Here is a 19,935-nt window from a genome sequence, read left to right on the forward strand (position 1 = left end):
TGCATTTTGTGTTCCCTTCCCTCCTTCCTAACGCAACAAAAACCTCCCCAAAAAAACGCTAGAGGGCTACTCGGATAGAAGATTGATCTCTAAGTTGGATGTTTGGCATCTTTGTTTGACCATTCTGTTATTTGTTACCATCTTCTTCTTTTCCAACAAAGAACCAAATGCCTTTTTACTTGTTTGAAATATTCTAACTTTCCTTCAAGTCAAAATCCATTTGTTTGTACAAACAGCCGATGATCATAATATTATCAAAAACCTTAGATTTTGATCACTTAATAAGGTATCAAGCATTCATTCTTGTAATATAGTATAATTTGATTACATGATAACATTGCATAAAGAAAGAACCAAAATATTTCCATGGTAATACCAGCAAGATTGTACAACAAGAACTCTCTTTCAGCAGTCAGTGCTTGCCTGCATAGCTACTTTTGTTTTCTGCTAGAATGCATACAAGTCTTCTAAGAGACCAGAATGAATACATAGACTATCTGTAGAGGTCCAGCAGATGAAAGAGCAGAACTAAAGAGCAAAGATCCGTGTTTTCTTTTCCTCTTTGGTCTATGAGATACGCCTATTAGATACAGTAGCCGTAGCAGCCTGAAAGTTTCTGCTACAAAATCAATCTGCAAAATTGAAATATAGCAATCCATAATAGGATAAATATTCTATCAAATTCATGCACACACAATATCCACGCATGCATGCACAGACACACACACACAGGTCAATCAATAGATGCAGTATCTAACAGACAAGTAAGCTACTATAGCATTTAGCAATAATTTTACAACAGCCTTCATTCCTGTCCCCAATCATGAATATGGATTCTAGTCGGTAGGGAAGGAGTAGACAAGGTTCAGATCCCATACAGCCCCCAAACCCCCAAACAAAAAGAAAAACTGACAAAACAAATAACAAAGGGAAACAATCAGAGAGTACAATTCAAATAAATATCATCAGGTGAATATTAATGGATGGAGCAACAGAGAACAGACTTCAATAAATTCCTAACAGCATCATCACATCAGCTGTATCAGATGATGAAGATGCACATGATAACCTCAAGCATTTCAAGCTTGCAGCTATGCAGATATAAAAGTAAGGTTAAGCAATAATAATGGAAAATAATATGACATATAAGCTATCATACTCTACATATTATGGACCTGATATTAGGAAACATTCGTAACACATATTGCAGGTTCAAGTGAATAACATCTCACGTCAAGGTATCACTTTCTTGATTCTGGGCAGTGCATGGATAAAGTTCATATGGTTAGCCACCTTGCTAACCAACAGATCAATGGAAAAATATGTAACGACCGTTGTACAAATAGTGGATTTTTTTTTTAAACATTTGTTAAAAACCTCCCAAGGACTCTGGGCATATCATAGATTTAATATAACCAAACCACAAACCATTTCATTCATTGAATCAACTTGAAGTAACAAATCGAACTTCATTAATTAATTAATAAGTCAAAAAGTTTAAGAAAAAAAATCGACTATATTAAATTTCTGCCATATGTCAGAACCCAAACACCATCACAAGTCTCGCAACCTCCAGCTAGCCAGTTCAAGACATGAGTATATGTGCCTCTAAAATAGTTTTAAGAAAACAGATAAGAATCAAAGTCTTCGTACGAATTCCTCTAAAAATCTAAACAGTAAAAAAAAAAACATAAATCTAAACAAAAAAAAAATAACATAAATCAATTCATGTATAAATTTTAGAAGAAATCAGAAGTAATAACTTACCACAATTATCTTACCATTCAACCAAATATCATGCAAAACCAAACACGTAGAGATGCATGAACTAATGATGAACAACAAAATATGCATGATTCAATGCACATGCATGAAAAACTTATTAAGTTATTTATCAGATTTTCTTTTGCATGCATATCTCTATTTAAATACACACAAGTTTAATTTTCATTTTTCCTTAAACTCGTGGATACTCAAAACGGACACAGATTCTTGAGGTTCAAGTTAGGTTATCAATGTTCAAGTTAGGTTATCAATCATAGCTTAACACATAGTTTGTATTTTATTTACTGGGTTTTCACACTTATTCTTCGACCGATATCAAGAATCAACACCAATCATCGAAACATTAAAAATCAACATCTAATGCAGGGACAACATGGATCAACATCCACTGACGTCACTTTCTTGGTATACCAATAACTACAACTGAGTTAACACCCCACCCCCCCCCCCCCCCAAGCAAAGTGTCTGAAAGCTCCCTAAAACCATGGTCGGGAGGTGAATCACACATCGGGTTCTAGGGCATAATCGCACACGGAGTTTTAACATCCTTACGATACCCCATGACCGCCGTCCAAGCCCACACTGTAGAAGGAACATCAAGGAAGAGATTAATTACACTGTTTTGGTCTCTTTTACCATTTAAAATCAGTTTCAAGTTCTTTACACAAGAACTATTTTGCAAATCAAACATGAAAAAAAAAATTTAGGTTATGGCCCTCACAATTTAACAGTATAATTAAATTTGAAAAACCAATAAATTTTCAAAAATTATTTTGCAATGCATAAACAAATTCAACAACATTGGAGCAACACATGCTCCCAACCATATATGCCCGTAATGATTCACATATAACCATTAATATACCTAAACAAGTAATTTATACCAATTACAAAATTTCAGCGAACATGAACACACACAGTTCTCAAATATGTTCACAATGCATATTCAAAATACAAAAAGAATGCATATTTAGCCAAGCACATAAACATGAAAATAGAAACTTGCATACCATACCATTTATGATCAATTTCATGCATATAACCAACCAACATAGTCATGCAAACATATAATTATTTTCAGATTCATGTGTACAATATGCATAATTGCAAACTGATAGGTTTAGGACCAGATTTTTATGCCAATTCAGAAAATACATTTTTCAATCAGATTTATGTACATGACCATAAATCAGCTATGCAGAGATTTTTCAAGAGCCGATTAGATCCGTGTACATGCTCGATTTCAAATATTCTAATCGACTATGCAGTAAATTTACCACTGCTGGCCAGATTCATGTGCATGATCAGAATCATGTACATGTATCGTCTATCAGAAAGCTATCGAAAGCTGGTCCGGTTCATGTGCATGATCAGACTCACGTACATGTATCAACCTATGTCACAGGGATTCGGCTAGCAGGGTGTCGCACCTGCGTCGACGCGACGCGATGCGGGTGCGGCACCGGGTGCAGATGCGGTCAACCCGACCCTCGGTGCAGTCAACGCACTCAGGGTCATTTTGGTCCAATTTCCAGACTTAAAAAAAATTGCAAAGAAATTTTTTTGCCCTATATGTCACAGGGATTCTCCAACTATGTGCCGCACCCGTGTCGCACCCGCACCCGATGCGGTCAACCTGACCCTGGGTGCAGTCAACGCATCCAGGGTAATTTATGTCCAACTTTTGGTATTTGGACCTGACCCTGGGTGTATATATATATAATTTTTTATATTTTTGCCGCACCCGCACCCATGTGACATAGGTATCAACCTATGTCACATGGGTGCGGGTGCGGCACTTTCAAAAACCTTGGGTGCAGGGGTGAAGTAGGGCAAAAATGTAATATATATATATATATATAATTTTAAAGTTTTAATAGTTAACATTATCATAATTTAACAGTTAACATTGTCATAATATCATTCATCATGCATGCAACATATCAACCTAAATATCAATCAAATGAGTAAAACAGAAAATAACTAAATTACATACCAAAAGTATATCCTACAATGTATATGACGATGAAGTAATGAATCTTAATAATTTTCTTCTTCATCATCAAATGCATCATTATAAGGAATATTGGGCTCAGCTAAATCCATGTTTGTCATGTTGAAATAATGCTATTTCCCGAAGTCACAGTCTTCTGGGTTTACATCCCCAAATTTGGATGTTTCTTGTCTGCGTTACAAACCCAATTTGAAAATGTTAAATACAATACAAGTATATTTAAATGAAAAAGTAAGAAATAATCAAATAACTAAGAGAGCAAATTAGTACCTGTATTCATCATTCATTCGCGAAAGTAATCGAAGATTTGAATGAACATATACTAAATCCTCTGCACGCTTGCTGATGAGTTTGTTTATCTTCATGTTGTGGATTTGAGAATATGTGCTCCAATTTCTTTCACAGCAAGATGAACTAGCAGACTACGATAGCAATCTTAATGCAAGACGTTGGAGAAGAGGTGTTTCTGATCCAAATGTTGACCACTATGTGATAGAATCTATATTATCCTCCTCTCGCGAATAATGTCGGTCCATATAATCTCGAAGATGAAAATTTTTTAAACTCTTGTGTGACTTGATGTAGAAGATATGCTTCTGAAAAAAGTCTTGTCATACACATATTTTTATGTCTTGATAGCTCTGGGTTTAAATTTGGAGGGACACGACCAATACCACCTGCCCGCCACTTATTTGCATAATATTTTGGATTAAGAGAATGTGTCATGCAATGCAAATGAGTGTTGCTCTTATCCCATCTTCTGACTAAAATTTAATGAATACGGTTAAAAAATTCTGAATCATCTAATGCAAGATTTTTTTCTTCATGCTTGAAAACTATAGCTTGTATTTTTTCAATCATATTATCCTACATTTCATAAACTCTGTGAAGCATGGGCTCATCCTTATCAACTTCTCTTAACATTTCCCAAATAGGTTGCGTAAATTGAAGGAAGTATACCACTCTGTCCCAAAACTTATCATCAAGAATGAATTTTCTTAATTTCTTAAGCCTTGATATCATCATCAGCACGATATAATGTCCAATTTTCATCAGTCACTATGTTAACCAAAGCATTCTTCACTTTTTTAATCTTCTTAACCATCACAATGATGGATGCAAAACGTGTTTAAGCGATCTTAAACAATTTCAGGTCAGAATGCCTATTAAATATAACATTAGCACGATGGTGGTTAACAACAAAATTCCTAATGCTTTTGATATTTCTTTCTAAATCTTCAATCCATGAACATAAAGCATATGCTTGTGAATTTTCTTCTTCTTTGGGGTTGCATATGCTCTTTAGGTCCAGATTTAAGTTGTGTGCTACACAGGGAGTCCAAAAAATATGATGGTACTCACTCTCCAAACTCAACACTGTACTTTTACAAACTGAAGCGTTGTCTGTAATGATTTGTACTACTTTCTGATCACCCATTTTTTTATGACTTTTATAAACAACCCCTTCAAATACTCTATATTTTTATATTCCCCAAATGCATCAACTGCTTTCAAGAATACTAGACCACTAAGCGAACAAACAATGAAATTGATCAGTGGACGCCTTTGAACATCTGTCCATCCATCAAAAATAATAGAAACTCCATTTTGCTCCCATGAATATTTTTTAATCTCCAGCAACCTCTCCACATTTGCCCTCTCTTTTGCAAGAAGTGTGGTTCATATTTTTTCTGAGCTTGGAGGCACATAGTCACTCAAAATACAATTTGCCAAAGATGTTACCAAATCCTTCCAATAAGGATTTCTAGCCGCATTAAACGAGAGTGAAATAAAATAAAAATACCTCCCTACTTTTCTATCCATATCCTCCCTTCCATATGTATTGAATGATAGTTGTATCGTTCCTCTACCCCCTACATTGACTTTTCTTTTTTTTCAGCATCTTCTTGGTGGCTTCCAAATGACACACTAATTGCACAAGAATCACTCATTGTCTTTCTCTTCTCATATTCTTCTTGTATTTCCTTGTATTGTCTTCGCATTGCCTTATCAACTTTTTTGCATCCTGAAATGCCATGTCCTGGTATCTTCAACAAATGAGCCTTCACTCTTGTGTAAGACCCAACAAAATCAATTTCACAGAGCTTGCATCGAAATCTCTTAATTTCACCACCTCCTTCTCCAGTTTTTGAAAGCTTATCTACATGTACACATAATAGTCATACATCATCACTCTCACTACAACTATCAACAGCAGAACTCACATATGGGGATGAAGATGACGCAAGTCCTTCCCTTTATCCATTATTTTTGTGCTGAAAACACATAAAAAATTATATTAAAATCAATTATGCAGACAATCAAGATTTATAATATCGAGTCCAATGATGAGTTATGGAGCCTGATTCAGAGTTTTTGCCCTTACTGAGGGGTTTGGGGGCTCCCCCCCCCCCCCGACGAGGGGTCGTAGGGGGGCAGCGCCCCCCGGAAGAAATTTTTTATTGGGAGGGGCTAGACCCCTCCCCTGAAATCAGAGGGAGCAAGGTGGGGGGGCTCCGCCCCTCCCCTGAAATCAGAGGGAGCAAGGTGGGGGGGCTCCGCCCCTCCCCTGCCGAAAACAGGGAAGGGGTCGGCCCCTCCCCTGAAATCAGAGGGAGCAGGGAGGGGGCTCGGCCCCTCCCCTGCCGACCCAACAAGAGAGCGAGAGGGAGCAGGGGGGGCTCGCCCCTTCCCCTGCCGATCCAACAAGAGAGCGAGGGGGAGCAGGGAGGGGGGCTCAGCCCCTCCCCTGCTGACCCAACAAGAGAGCGAGAGGGAGCAGGGAGGGAGGCTCGGCCCCTCTCCTGCCGACCCAACAAGAGAGCGAGAGGGAGCAGGGGGAGCTCGACCCCTCCCCTGCCAACCCAACAAGAGAGCGAGAGGGAGCAGGGGGGCTCGGCCCCTCCCCTACCGACCCAACAAGAGAGCGAGAGGGTACCTGCGACGAGGGAGAGGAGAAGGTGGTGTCGGAATCCCCTGCGACATGTCGAGAGGAGAGGAGGCGAGCGAGAGAGCGGAGCTGCGCAAGAGAGGAGAGGAGAGGATTAGGGCAAAAAAAATTTGCCCTAATCCTCTTTCGCAACCCTTTTAATCAGGCATCAACTTTTTTTTTTACATTAAAAAATTAGGCGAAAATGACCCTGGGTGTGTTGACCACACCGGGTGCCGCACCCACGTCCCATCGACGCGAGTGCGGCACCTGCTTTGCCGAGCCCCTGTGACTTAGGTATCAACTATATCAATAAATATGCAATCCACAATCCACATATCAGATTCATGTACATGGATCAACCAACACCATCACAATCAGAGGCTGACCAAAAAAATAAACTACATCAGTTGGTCTGATCCATGTACATGATCAGATTCATGTACATGGATCAGCCTGTCATATGTAAACATCTACACACTGGTCTCATCCATGTACATGATCTGAATCATGTACATGGGTCGATCATACCTAAATAAACATGTAAACAGCTGCTAGCTGATCCATGTACATGGGTCAGCCAGACCTGTATAAACATGTAAACATCTGCTGGCTGATCCATGTACATGATCAGAATCATATATATGGATCGGCCATACCTGCATAAGCATGTAAACAACTGCATACACGATTCAATCTCGGTCCAATAAACAACCAACAAGCTAAAACATTAAAATTTAAAAGAACATATACATAACAGAAAATATCAGCAAGACTGAAATGCATAAATACATTCAAATGCATGAGAATTTAAATCGACAAGTCTGAAAACACAAATATATTCAAATGCATGAGTATCAAACTCGACAAGTCTGAAAATACAAATATATATTCAGAAGCACGAGTACTAAACTTGACAAGTTTGAAACACAAATATATTCAGATGCAAGAGTACCAAACTCACAAATCTGAAAACACAAATATATATTCAGATGCATGAGTACTAAACTCGACAAGTCTGAAACACAAATATATTCAGATACATGAGTACCAAGCTCGACAAGTCCTGAAATATATACACACATATATATTCAGATTGTGTGAGCATGAAAACTCGACAAATATATATATACATGAGCGAGAAAAATTGCCAAAAATTGTCAAAACTGAATTGTATATATATTTTCAAGTGCATGCTTAATGAAATCGATAAATCTAAACTACATGCAAATTTTCCGATGCATGATCAAGAAAATCGACATATATGTATTCAAATGCATCCTTAATATGGTCGACATATCAGAAATACATATACATATTCATCGAACTCATAGAATCGGCAAATCGTGTGTATGTGTTTCTAATGAAATCGACAATCATGAAATATATATATATATATATATATATTTGAATTTCGATTTTCCTTTTTTGACTCTAAACCTATGCCCAAATCAATTTATACAACTCTCTTTCCCGTGTGAATTAAGAGAGAAATCCGTACCTTAAATCAAAGTTACAAAAAGTTAGAAAAATCGACGAATGTTTGAATTTTCTTCTTTTCCCTTTTCTTTCTATCTTTACTTTCTTTTTCCTCTCACGATTTTTACTCAATTTTTTTCTCAACTCACTTTCTCTCTATTTTTCTCTCTATCTCACTCTCTAGAATACGAGTTCTAGAGAGAGAGAGAGAGCTCACTAGACCTCAGTTTATATATTCTATAAGCCTTCTAGAGAGGGGGTGACGTCCCCTCTAGAAGCTCTATCTAAGTGGGCAGAGTTTTACTAAATGTAGAACTCTACTCCCTTATGTTCTAGATTTTTATTTATCTTAGTATTTTATTATTTTTAATTATTTGATATTCCTAAAGAATATTCTAGGGAGGGACGCCCCTTCTGGAAGGTCCTCATGGGGTAGAGTTCTACCCGAGGTAGAACTCTACCTCATCCTTATACTTATTTAAAAGTTAGTTAAATTTAAAACTTTAAATTCAAGTTACTTTTAAAATTGTCATGAATGGATTATGAATCTAGAATCCAAATTCATATCCAAATCCAAATGGATCTCAACCTAGACCGGATCCTAGTCAATATAGATCCTGAATTGGGTCCAGATCCATATTAACATGAATCAAATTGAGCAAATCTAGTCCGATCCAAAGCAAAAAAAGCTCAAAAATAGAGTTCGGTCATTTTTGAAAAATGGATTTTTTGGGCCAACCGTAATCTAAGTCATACGGACTCGGCTAAAAGGTCGACACACCCGTGTCACCCATACCCGACATGCGTGCGGCTTCGGACACGGGGCGAACATGGTAAACCAAGTGTCAAACTCGATCAACGCACCAGGGCCAAGTCCATCCACATTTTGGACTCGATCAACTTTGACCGAGTCTATTTTTGTCCATTTTTTAGGGCAAAAGATATATATCAATAATAAGACTCGGTTATATATATATATATAGCCGTGTCCCCTAATGGGCACAACTTTGACCAAGACTTATTATTGTTATATATATTTTTAAAAATATATATACATATATATACCCGTGTCCCCATGTCCAAAATTTTTGAAATTGCTCCGCACTCGTGTCGCACCCGTACCCGCACCCATGTGACATAGACCGTAATATGAATTCGAAAAAACAGATCTCCTTCAAGATCTACGTTCCAAGGCGGATCTAACGGTGGTCATACCTGAAGTTAGCTTCTGAATTTAACCTGAATTGCGCTCAAATTTAAAGGTTAAAAAATAAAAAAATCTCAAATTAGAATTAACTCATTTAGCTCATGTCAGTGGGCTCTGGGCCACACCCAGACCTAGCTGATATCACCTCCATGTAATAAATTTCCCATATATCAATTAAATATAAATATATAATTTAAAAATTGTATTTTATACTTCAAAAATCATGAAAAAAATTACAAGATATTACAAAATATGCACCAGGTTATGCTTGCATCAGAGAAAAAGACATCAATGTGCAGATATAATGGGGCATAACGAGGCAAGAAAGGAACAGAGTAGTTTTGCTTAGCAAAGCAGAGGAAGGACTTAAAAGGAAAAAGATGCTTTACCAGAGTAACTAATGAAGGTTTACAATTCATAGTTATGGACTGGGAAACAACAGTGTAGATGACTCAAAACCCATATTATTCAGGCGCAGAAAAAAAATTCTAGAAATTAAGTCAGCTCAGAGCTTATCTGATGCAAATTCAAATCTGCTTCAATTTAGGGATTACAGAAGACCATGCTCAATTTAAATCTGCTTCTCCAATAAAAGGAAATGGTATCCATAGCAATCCCACAACATTTTTCCATTTTTTTAATTGGAAGAAAGCCAAAAGTATGGATCTACATCTGAACCAAACTAAGTGGAGCCAATGGTAACTAAGTGGGTCTGACATGCACTGGCTTAGCATTTAGCAGCTTTTGGCAAGATAAGTTAGACCGGAGCAGGCAGGGTGCCCATTCCACCCATTTTTATACTTGGTCAGGATGCTGACCCAAATCCTATGTCACACGGACTCTTCTAACAGGGCACCGCACCCGCACCCATGTGGGTGCGCCACTTGGACACGGCTTCCTTTGTGTCAGGTGAAGTCAACCACACAGAGGTCCATTTTTGTCCAAAAGTAGATTTGGTTAACCCTAACCAAGTCCAGTTATATCTGTATTATGTATATAAATACATAAATGCACACATACACGCAGGGTTAACTTAAAACTGTTCAAAATTATATATATATATATATATATATATATATATATATATATATATATATATATATATATATATATATATATATATATATATACCCTCCCCGCACCCAAGTTTTTTTAAAGTGCTGAATCGCCGCATCCGCACCTGCACCTATGTGACATAGCCCAAATCCCATATAAAAGGTCAACTCAGATACCAATCTCATAAATGACTATGGAGAAAGGATCACTCCAGAAAAGAATCTTACTACCTTGTTGAAGTTTGAATCCTATCCTCACCTTTGCAAGAACATGCACAATGATAGGATACCATGTAGCCCAATTTTCTCAACGCAACCTAGCATTATTTTATAATTCAGCATCCCAGTTAACCTGCAAGATGTCAGAAAGATGGGGAATGTTCTTTTGGTGGTTCATGGGCAAAGGAGAGAAAATCAGTCAAGGTATCACCTTAATTTGCAAGAGATTCACATGAATTTTTTCGTTTATTTAAAGTTTATCTGTGAATCTTTCTTTTTTAGTAAACCAAATGCCCAGTACTTCAATATATTAATACAAACAAGAACAAATGTTTGGACGCATCCTGCTATGACTCAATATATTAATACAAACAAGAACAAATGTTTGGACGCATCCTGCTATGACTTCCCCATCAAAATGGTGGAAAACAATTCTCCATATGACCTCCATAATTTGTTTCATTCAGAGTTGAGGTGCGTTCTCAAATCCATGTATGTTGAGTTACTTCTCAAAACATCTTCAGATCAAATCTCTTTGATAATTGTGCTTGAATCTGTCACCATATATGGTTAATTAATTCTGTCACATTCAATGATTAAGCAACCACAACATGGTTTCTATATCACACAGCCAAAAAAATTCTCACATATAAATCACAAAACACACCAGCGGGCCTAGGGAGAAGGTGCTGACCCCTTCATCCCAGGTTCAACTCCCACCAAATGTGCGGGCTCCATAAAGGCTTGGGTGTCAGTGACCCCACCCGGGGTTTACCTCTTAGAGGGTCAGGTGGGCCCATTAAGTGATCCAGTTCTCGATGAGGGTTCCTCATCATAAAAAAAACATATAAATTGCAAAACTAGCTAGCCTCTTCATTCATTAACCATGTCAAAAATATACACCTAACTTAGAATAACAAGGCTGTCACATGGAAACCTCATCTTCAATGAATGGACATATGAGCCATATCAATGAACAGAGTGTGTCCAAAGCACACATGAACTAACACTTCATTAAAGGAAGATAATGAAGGTCAACACTTCTTAAAAGGACTTATGACCAAAGCACAATAAGGGCTGGTTGCAGCAACTGTAAGGGAAAACTGCTTTCACCCTCACCCAAGTAAGAGGGCAATTCATTCAAAGTGAAGGCCACATATGACAATAATATAATGCATGTAGAATAGCAATGATCACATCAAGGATGTGGTAATTTTCAGAAGCAAATGTAAAAGAGGTTTCACTGGTATGGTACGGAAGGTTTTACAGTGCCATCAAGAGCCAGGATTTCATAAGGAACTTCTAACAAAAGGCAACCGGGAATAAGAAGTGGGGAAGTTACAAGTTCTTTCTAATGCCCACTCTGCATTCCTACCTTGCATCAAAGATAACTCTCCAATTTCATATTCAGGACCCACACAAATTGTTATTATTCTTGTATACATGGATGACCTGATCTTCACAGGTACTTCAAAAAGGTTGATTGCTAATTTAAAACATTTTCTGGATAAGACTTCCAAAAATGAAAGATTTGGGAATTAAAGTAGACAAGGATTGAATTATCCAACAAAAATATCTTACGATATGCTCCAATGGTTCAACATGAATAATTGAAAATCAGTCAACACCCAAGCAATGATGAACAAAATTTATCCAAGAGTTGGACGAAGATCCAAAAGATATTGAAATATGGTAGGCATGTTACAATACCAGACACTAACAAGGACATAAATAACATATGCAGCGATTAAAGCTTATGAATTTATGCATAATCCTATTGTGGTCCACATGGAAGCATTGAAAAGAATAACATGATGTGTAAATGAATTAAGTAGCAACCTTATATATCACAAAAACAATCTTAATTCTCACGTTCAAACTGCTATTGAGGTTTCTGTCTCAAATAGCACAGGTAATCTAGAAACTAGAAGATCTATTTCATGTTATTGTGTATTCTTGGGAAGAAATCTCACATCATGGAAGAGAAAGAACAGAAATATAGAAGGTGGATGAGGCCATTGGGCAGTCTAGTTGCTGAGATTGATAAACAATATTGAAGATACAAGTGCAACAATAAATAATGTTTTATTGCTACATAAGTACAATTGCTTTGTCACCTAATCCAGTTTTACATGACAGGTAAAACATTTTCAAATAGATTACCACAGTACAAAAAAGTGCTAAACCAAAGGAGATCGAGCTAACATTCATCAAGACTGAAGATCAAATTGTAGATATCACAACAAAGGGGTATTCAAGAGCCAAACATAATCATTTTAATTATTTGTACAAGTTACACATGTTCAAGAATGATGTGCAACTTGAGCGAGATTTTTAAGATGTGTAACAACAATTTTGTAATTGCATCATGCTCTACAAAGATTAGTCATTAGATAGTTGTCATCACCTATAAGTGTCATACTGTGTACTATTTTGTTATGTATCATACCAATTAAGAGTGGAACATTGTAATTTGAGTCAACATTATGTTGTGCTCACGATATCCCTTTTAATGATTTTTCACTTAATAGGTGTCAACCCTCACCTGAGAGGGAACATTTGAGGCCATCAGTTGCTTGGGTACTTTTCTCCTTCTTCAACCCCACAGCTGGATTTTCAGTAGTCCCAACGCGTAAAGACAAATTATGTGCACAGTGTAAAAATTTCTAATGCATGACATTTAACGAGAAGTCTATCGTCCACATAGTTATCTGCATGAAGTAGTTAATTCCAACTGATAAAGAATGTGAGGTAAGATGCCACATCAAATTCCGATGTGATGATTGGTCTCACATTGATGATCATGTAAAAAAAAAGTTCTTGATCCAAATGTCAAGCATTCTCAATGAAGCATTTTTCTTTTTATTAATTGCAATGCATGCCTCAGCTTTTGCCATGATGATCTCTACAAATTAGATAAGGGTACTCAGACCAGTTCAAGGTGGCATCACGACATGGTGGTGAACCTAGGGGTGTCAACGGGTCAAGTTTACCCGGACCCGACCCGAACCAAACCCTATAGGGTCCGGGTATGGTGATAAATAATAAGATCCGGGTCCGGACCCGAAGGTCCGATTAATACATGGACCCTGGTATAGTTTGTAAAATTTTATACCAAACCCGGACCTGACCCAAGCTACGATTAAGACCCGCAATTTTTCAATGTAAAAATGATAAAAAATATGGTTTTACTGGGTATGGTCCGGGTCTGGTTCATGTAGTTCTTATCGGGTCCGGGTATGGTTTTTCTTATAGTGGACCCGATTAGACCTGGGTTCGGACCCGATATCATACCCGAAAACCAGGTCCAAGTCTGATTCCACCTGGGTCCAAACCAAACCCGACCCGTTGACACCCCTAGGTGAACCTATGACTGAAGTGAAATTGAATTGAATTATTGAGCTGCATATGTTCAGCTACCTGAGACAGAGGAAGGAAAGAGATTTTTCTAGTAAGCTGGATGGGCACTAGGATTCTTGACCTCCGACTGGTACAACCTTAGATCCTGCCACCCTGGCATCCTGGATTTACTACTGCTAGCTCAAAATATGGCTTCATAAATAAGCTTATCCTCGTTTTGGCTACTCATTCAAGGGTATGCAATATGGTTGATCTATCAGACCAAAAGTACCATTTATACAGAACGTGTAAAATTGCGAATGGATGGTGCTGGTGCATGATAGAAATAAACTTAGTAATAAAAAATACTGAATGGTTTTAGAATACACTGCCTTGTAAAGAAGAATTTCCATGCTGTCAATAACAGTTGGAAGTTAAAGAGCCATTTATCCATACGTTTTCATTTTGACTATTAACATGTATAGCTACACAGTATGGTTCAATTTATAAGCTCAGTAGGTGATTCTTACAATTTAAACCTTAAAAGATTAACTGATAAACTTCAATTTCCAACTTTCCCTCATCGGAAATGGTGAAAGCAGCATCATATCATATTGGTATCTAATTCCTTTTTAACAAGAAACTGTTTCTAACCAGGTGTTTTGTAGAAATCCAGGCCACTCTAGGTAACTGTGAGTTGTCTTGGTATAAAGCACTACCAAACATTAACTAGGACTTCCCATAGCTCATCCAATGAAATGTAAAGTCCATGAATTGAACCAAAAAAAAAACTTATTTTTTTGACTTTTTTGAACCGCTCTACAAATCACAAATTGTTCCCAAGCTATGGTGAGATCATATATCATCGTTGCAAGAATGATAATGATCATTACCAAACCTATAAGTTACTAATTTGAAGTTTAAAACCCAAATGTCATAACATGCAGTGGTCTTCCACAAATAAAATCTGATTCTTCCAGAATGCTACTATCATTTTCAATTAGTTAGTTTCATTCAAAGCACACACTAACCATGAGATTAGTGAATGGGAAAACATTACTTGATACGGATCGGGTTGGACCCGGATCCGAAGTGACCAAGGAGGACCGGCTGGCCCTGGTAGGGGTCCACATGAGGGGGGGGGGAGACTTCCCTACTTTTGGGAGCTTGGATGGGCATGTAGGGGAGTCTAAGAATAGAAGAAGGTGCTGAGATTAGCTCGGCTAAGTTTGGCCAAGTCAATGAGGTGTTAACCAAAATAAGCCTAAGTCTAAGAGGTGTTATCTAATTTTGGTGCGAGCCTTAGGGGGTGTTAACTAGTTTTAGATTTGCATTTACTTGTGTTTTGGTAACTTGTGAAGGGTGTAAATACCCCTCATTGGTTTATATATAGGCTTGTAATTCCTCCTTTGAAAGATCATGAAATGAAAATTGATATTGAAAGCTTGCTCTCCCTCTCTCAAATTCGGCTCTCTCTAAAAATCGCCTAACTCTCTCTCTTGGCTCTAGCCTCTCTCACGTCCCTCTCTTCTTCTGTTGCTTCTCTCAAGCTCAGAAGGCAGACCTCTAGTAGGTCTTGGTGTTCAATACTTCCTTGCTGCTGTCAAGGACCCAAGTCCTAGTTCGGTGGCTCACTCCAAGGATCAGGTGGCCCAGCCATCCCGAACCACATCCCTGGTGGAACTGACCTCAACCTGGACCTTTAAGCTGCTGTGGACTACCTTGACTAAGCCTAGCCAACCCCAGTAAGTTAGCTTGTCCATTACCTAAGCCCAAACCCACGTTGGAACCCCCTTTGTCCCAAGTAATTCCCAAAATCTGGACAGAACCTTTTAGCGGTTAACTACATATTTCTGTCAGACTTGCAGACGACATATTAGTGAGTCTAGGTTTGAAATTTGAACCCTAGCTTCCCAAACATGTCCCTGCCTACCCTCAAAAAAACAGAATTTATCTCCATTCCAGTAGGGAGATCTGATTTTTCTATTACAACATGTCAATGTCAAAATACAGTCCTGTTCCAGTCCAGAACCTAAACCTTGTAGTTTGTTCCCAAACTGGTATCTCCCAAAGACCGTGGAGTTAGCCCCTGAAATTTTGATAGGACCTTCTTTTATATGTCTTAAGCCTTGTCTCAAAATTTCAGAATTTTATGTGCAGTAGTTTGAGAGAAATGAATTTTATCCCATCTGTCAGAACAGCCTGAAACAGACCTTGTTTTCTACCCAAGTTAACTTACCTGACCCTAGGCTTGAACCCAGACCTAACATGATAAACTTCATTCCCATTGAAAAAGGTGGCCCAAAAACTCCATGTTTCCAAATCCAAAAAAGAAAAAAACATATTTGTGGAGAAAATATAAAAAGCTAATCATGAAATTAGTAGAAGCCACATGCTTTTAACCTATCCTTTCAAGTAAACTAGGTAATCGCCTTTCAAGTAATTGTGAACTAGGCATTCTCTAAGATGACAGAAAAGTCTCCAGAAACAGAAATATTTAATAAAGAACCATATCCAAATTCTATCCTTCTAACTTCCATGAGTGACAAGAAAAATGTGTAACATCTATAGTCTATGACGACACTAAACAAAAAGTTTTCTTTGATCTGTATATAAAGACATTACCTCATTCATCAACTTTGATTGAAGTACACCCCGTAGTAATTGTAGAATTAGTACGGAGGGGGCACAAGCTTTTGCTTTTCACTACACATTGGGATTGTGTGAACACAAACTTCTTGCAGTTACACATGGATGATGGCTCACTTGATGCTTCATGATGTTCAGATGAAGCCAATGTGAATAAGGGTTTATTTATCATACCATGTTCAGATTTCAACTGATCAGCACAAGAATGTGATGCAGTTGCCTCAGCTGATGGCAAGTCTTTTGGTTCCAAATCTTCTTCTTGCCGAAGAATCTCAGACCTTCCAGCTTGAGCAATCTCAAACGAAAATGACTGGTTCTCACAATCTTCAATCATACCAAGGTTCAGCAATAATTTTTTATGCTTAAATGTTGGCCTATCACAATTGCCAGTTTCCATAGCATCAACCAATTGTTTATCATCCAGCATGAAATGGACAGCTTCTCTCTCTACTTGATGCAGATTTTTCCTCTTCTTGTATTCTTGGTAACAATACTCCGTAGGAGAATGATTGGAGCCCTTCTCTTCTATGGTACAAGAATTCTCTATAGCAGAGGTAGATTGTTTACTCTCCATGTAACCACTACCATGTACATCAAATAAGGATGTTATATTGCCTTTACAAATTTGAGACTCACTGTTAACTTGAACTTTTCCTAATGAAGCAAACTTGGGTCCTTTATGTTTCTTGTGGCTCAGAACTTTCCTGGAATGGTCAGAATCATTTGATCTATGTTCAGTCTGAAAAACATTATTCATAGCCTTCTTTAAAATCCTTGGGGAACTATTCATAGCTCGATGCAGCTGGAGAGCTAATTCTTCGTCATCAATATGCCTCTGTGTTGCTAGAGCTTTATCCTGTGCCAGTACCTTGAAGCTCCTTTCTCCATCATTCATGTTAGGTTTTCTCTTGTTAGTTTTAACAACCGAGTTACTGTTGCCTTTAGCCCTCCCATCCTCACAATTGTCATTCACACGCCTACCCTTGTACAAAAGCTTAACTGGGACATGCTTCTTGGGTTTATTTTTCCTATGTACTTCCTTCAAGCAAGCCTTACCAGTGGCGGAAGCCACAAGCTCAAGTGCACTTTTGGCAGCTGCAGCAGCCTTAGCTGCTACTGCAGCCTTCTCCAAAGCTGTAATCTTGGCTGCAGCTGCAAATTCAGCAGCAGCCACAGCCGCTGACCTAGAGGCCTCAATCACCTCCTCGGGTGAGAAGAAAAACCTTGTATTACCATTCAGAAGGTCACGGATATGGACACTGAATTCACTGGAAACAGATGAAATAGATGTTGGTGACAAAGATGATGATGATAGCGATGGTGATGATGATGAAGATGATGCAGACGATGATGGTGACGAGGAGGAGGATGAAGATGATGAAGGTAGCACGCATCCATTCTGCCTTCTCAATCCAGCAAGTAGGCGTTTTCTTGGAGGTAAACAGGATGCAGAATTCAGGGGATCCACAAGAAACTCGCGAGCCTCCATGCTTTTTTCCTCTTCCTGCTGAATTGACAAAGACACTACTTTATCAAGAACACTATTTTCACTTCAAGAAAAACCACACCTCAAAGAGAGAGAGCTACATCACAACCAACGAGCACAAGCAATTGGTCAACAATTTAACACTCTCCACTGTCAATGGATTAAGAGTGATGCCTTAAGTTCTAGAACTTAATAAATAACAACTCTAGTAAACTGAACTTAGAAAATCCCAACCAAGATCAAAGAAAGCATCATCCTAAAACACCACCAGAGAAAAAAAAACACTTTCACATCCCCATGAATTTACCAACAAGTGTAACACCAGAAAGAATTTTTTAACATTACTCAGATCACTAATAAGAGATAGAAATCCCAAACGCAACATTCATAAACACCAAATTGCACCAAAAAACACGTTACCACAATGCCCGAATTCAGAGCTTTATCTTTAACCAACAAGTCAGACAGATCGAAGATCCAAATGCCCAAAAATTAACCAATCAAATTCATCCCAAAATCTCAATCTTCATGGCCTTTTGATCGACGTATCAAACAGACCAACTCAAACTCTCAATCTTCAAATAAATAGCAGATTGGTTCACATCAAAATCGTATAATTTCATGAAATTCTCGCAAATCTTAACCCCATAAGATACCAAACCCATCGTTCCCAATCACGAACTGATTCCTCATCTCATGACCAACCAATCAGTGAAAGAAGAAACCAAAAACACTGAAAAAACACCAAGTACCGTTCAATCGCAACAGCGAATCCCACGCAAATTTATCGCAATCGAGGACTATTCCTTACATCAAAAACCGATCAAAAAAAAAACCTAAAACCCTAGTTTCAATAAAACCATGAAGCGCAACAGACTTGAAAAAAGCACTTAAAATCAAATCAACGAATCAAAACCCGCTAATTCACACACCAAATGACAGAAAACAAGAAAACCACCTTCTAACAGCACCTGACAAAGAGAAGAAAACGCATTCTTTTCCAAAAAACACAAGTAAGCGCCCCCTCCTTACCTTCTTATCGTTCAATTATCCAAGAAGGGAAATTCACAAACTTAGTAAATTAGGGTTTTAGAACACACTCCAACGCATCACTACGTACAAAAGAGAGAGAGAGAGAAATAACTCCGAGCAGGACCAGAAACTCTAATCAAGCGATCGGCGAAAGGGAGGGAAAAAAACAGAAAAGAGACACAAAAACCCCTCAGATTCTACCTTTTCACGAAGAGATCATGATCACGGACGCTCCAAAATCGGCCTTTCTTAATATCCGGAATTTACAAAGTATAAGAAAAAGGTCAAAAATTCGACCTAAAACACTGCTTGCCCAGTTAGTAGTGACGACATCGACTAATGGCTGCAAGCGCACCGCGTACATATAAACCTCAGTAGACTCAAGAACGAACCGTCAATCTTAAATCCAACGGCTCGAATTTTTTCTGATGCATATGAAAGTGAATCTTATGCAGTCGCATTTCGTTCTTCAGTTCCTCGTTGCCAATACATGATATCAATATCCCACTCCCTTTTGGTTAGCGTCATTTGAAAATTTGATATAATTGTAATTTTGGTTTGGGACAATCTTATAACTTCTTAGAAAGAGTATGGACAATTTTGGAAATAACGAAACGTCAGATGCGCTCGAAATCCTCTGGAAATACTTTTCGCTTCTTGAGTTTCGAAGTGGGGCCCGCACGTTACTTTAGTGGCTTCAAATGAAGCCATTCCTTTCCTTTAGGGATTTCGTCTGTCCCC

General features: G+C 38.1%; 1 protein-coding gene across 1 annotated transcript; it reads right to left on the minus strand.

Moving 5' to 3' along the window:
* Positions 1–268: 268 nt before the first annotated feature.
* LOC149842485 (PHD finger-like protein) lies at positions 269–19,281 on the minus strand. The gene is made up of 3 exons (XM_089999222.1): positions 19,195–19,281; positions 16,653–18,183; positions 269–632 (listed from the first exon to the last, which is right to left on the minus strand). Exon 2 carries the CDS (start codon positions 18,163–18,165, stop codon positions 16,654–16,656), a length of 1,512 nt encoding a protein of 503 aa, XP_089855348.1. The 5' UTR covers positions 18,166–18,183; positions 19,195–19,281; the 3' UTR covers positions 269–632; position 16,653.
* Between the last annotated feature and the right edge of the window lie 654 nt (positions 19,282–19,935).

This window comes from Nuphar pumila, chromosome 3 (genome assembly GCF_984573655.1).
Source record: "Nuphar pumila chromosome 3, dmNupPumi1.hap1.1, whole genome shotgun sequence".
In the NCBI taxonomy this organism is placed as follows: domain Eukaryota; kingdom Viridiplantae; phylum Streptophyta; class Magnoliopsida; order Nymphaeales; family Nymphaeaceae; genus Nuphar; species Nuphar pumila.

Coding starts and splice junctions, on each gene's coding strand:
- LOC149842485 (XM_089999222.1), bottom strand. CDS start 18,165: ATGGAGGCTCGCGAGTTTCTTGTGGATCCCCTGAATTCTGCATCCTGT.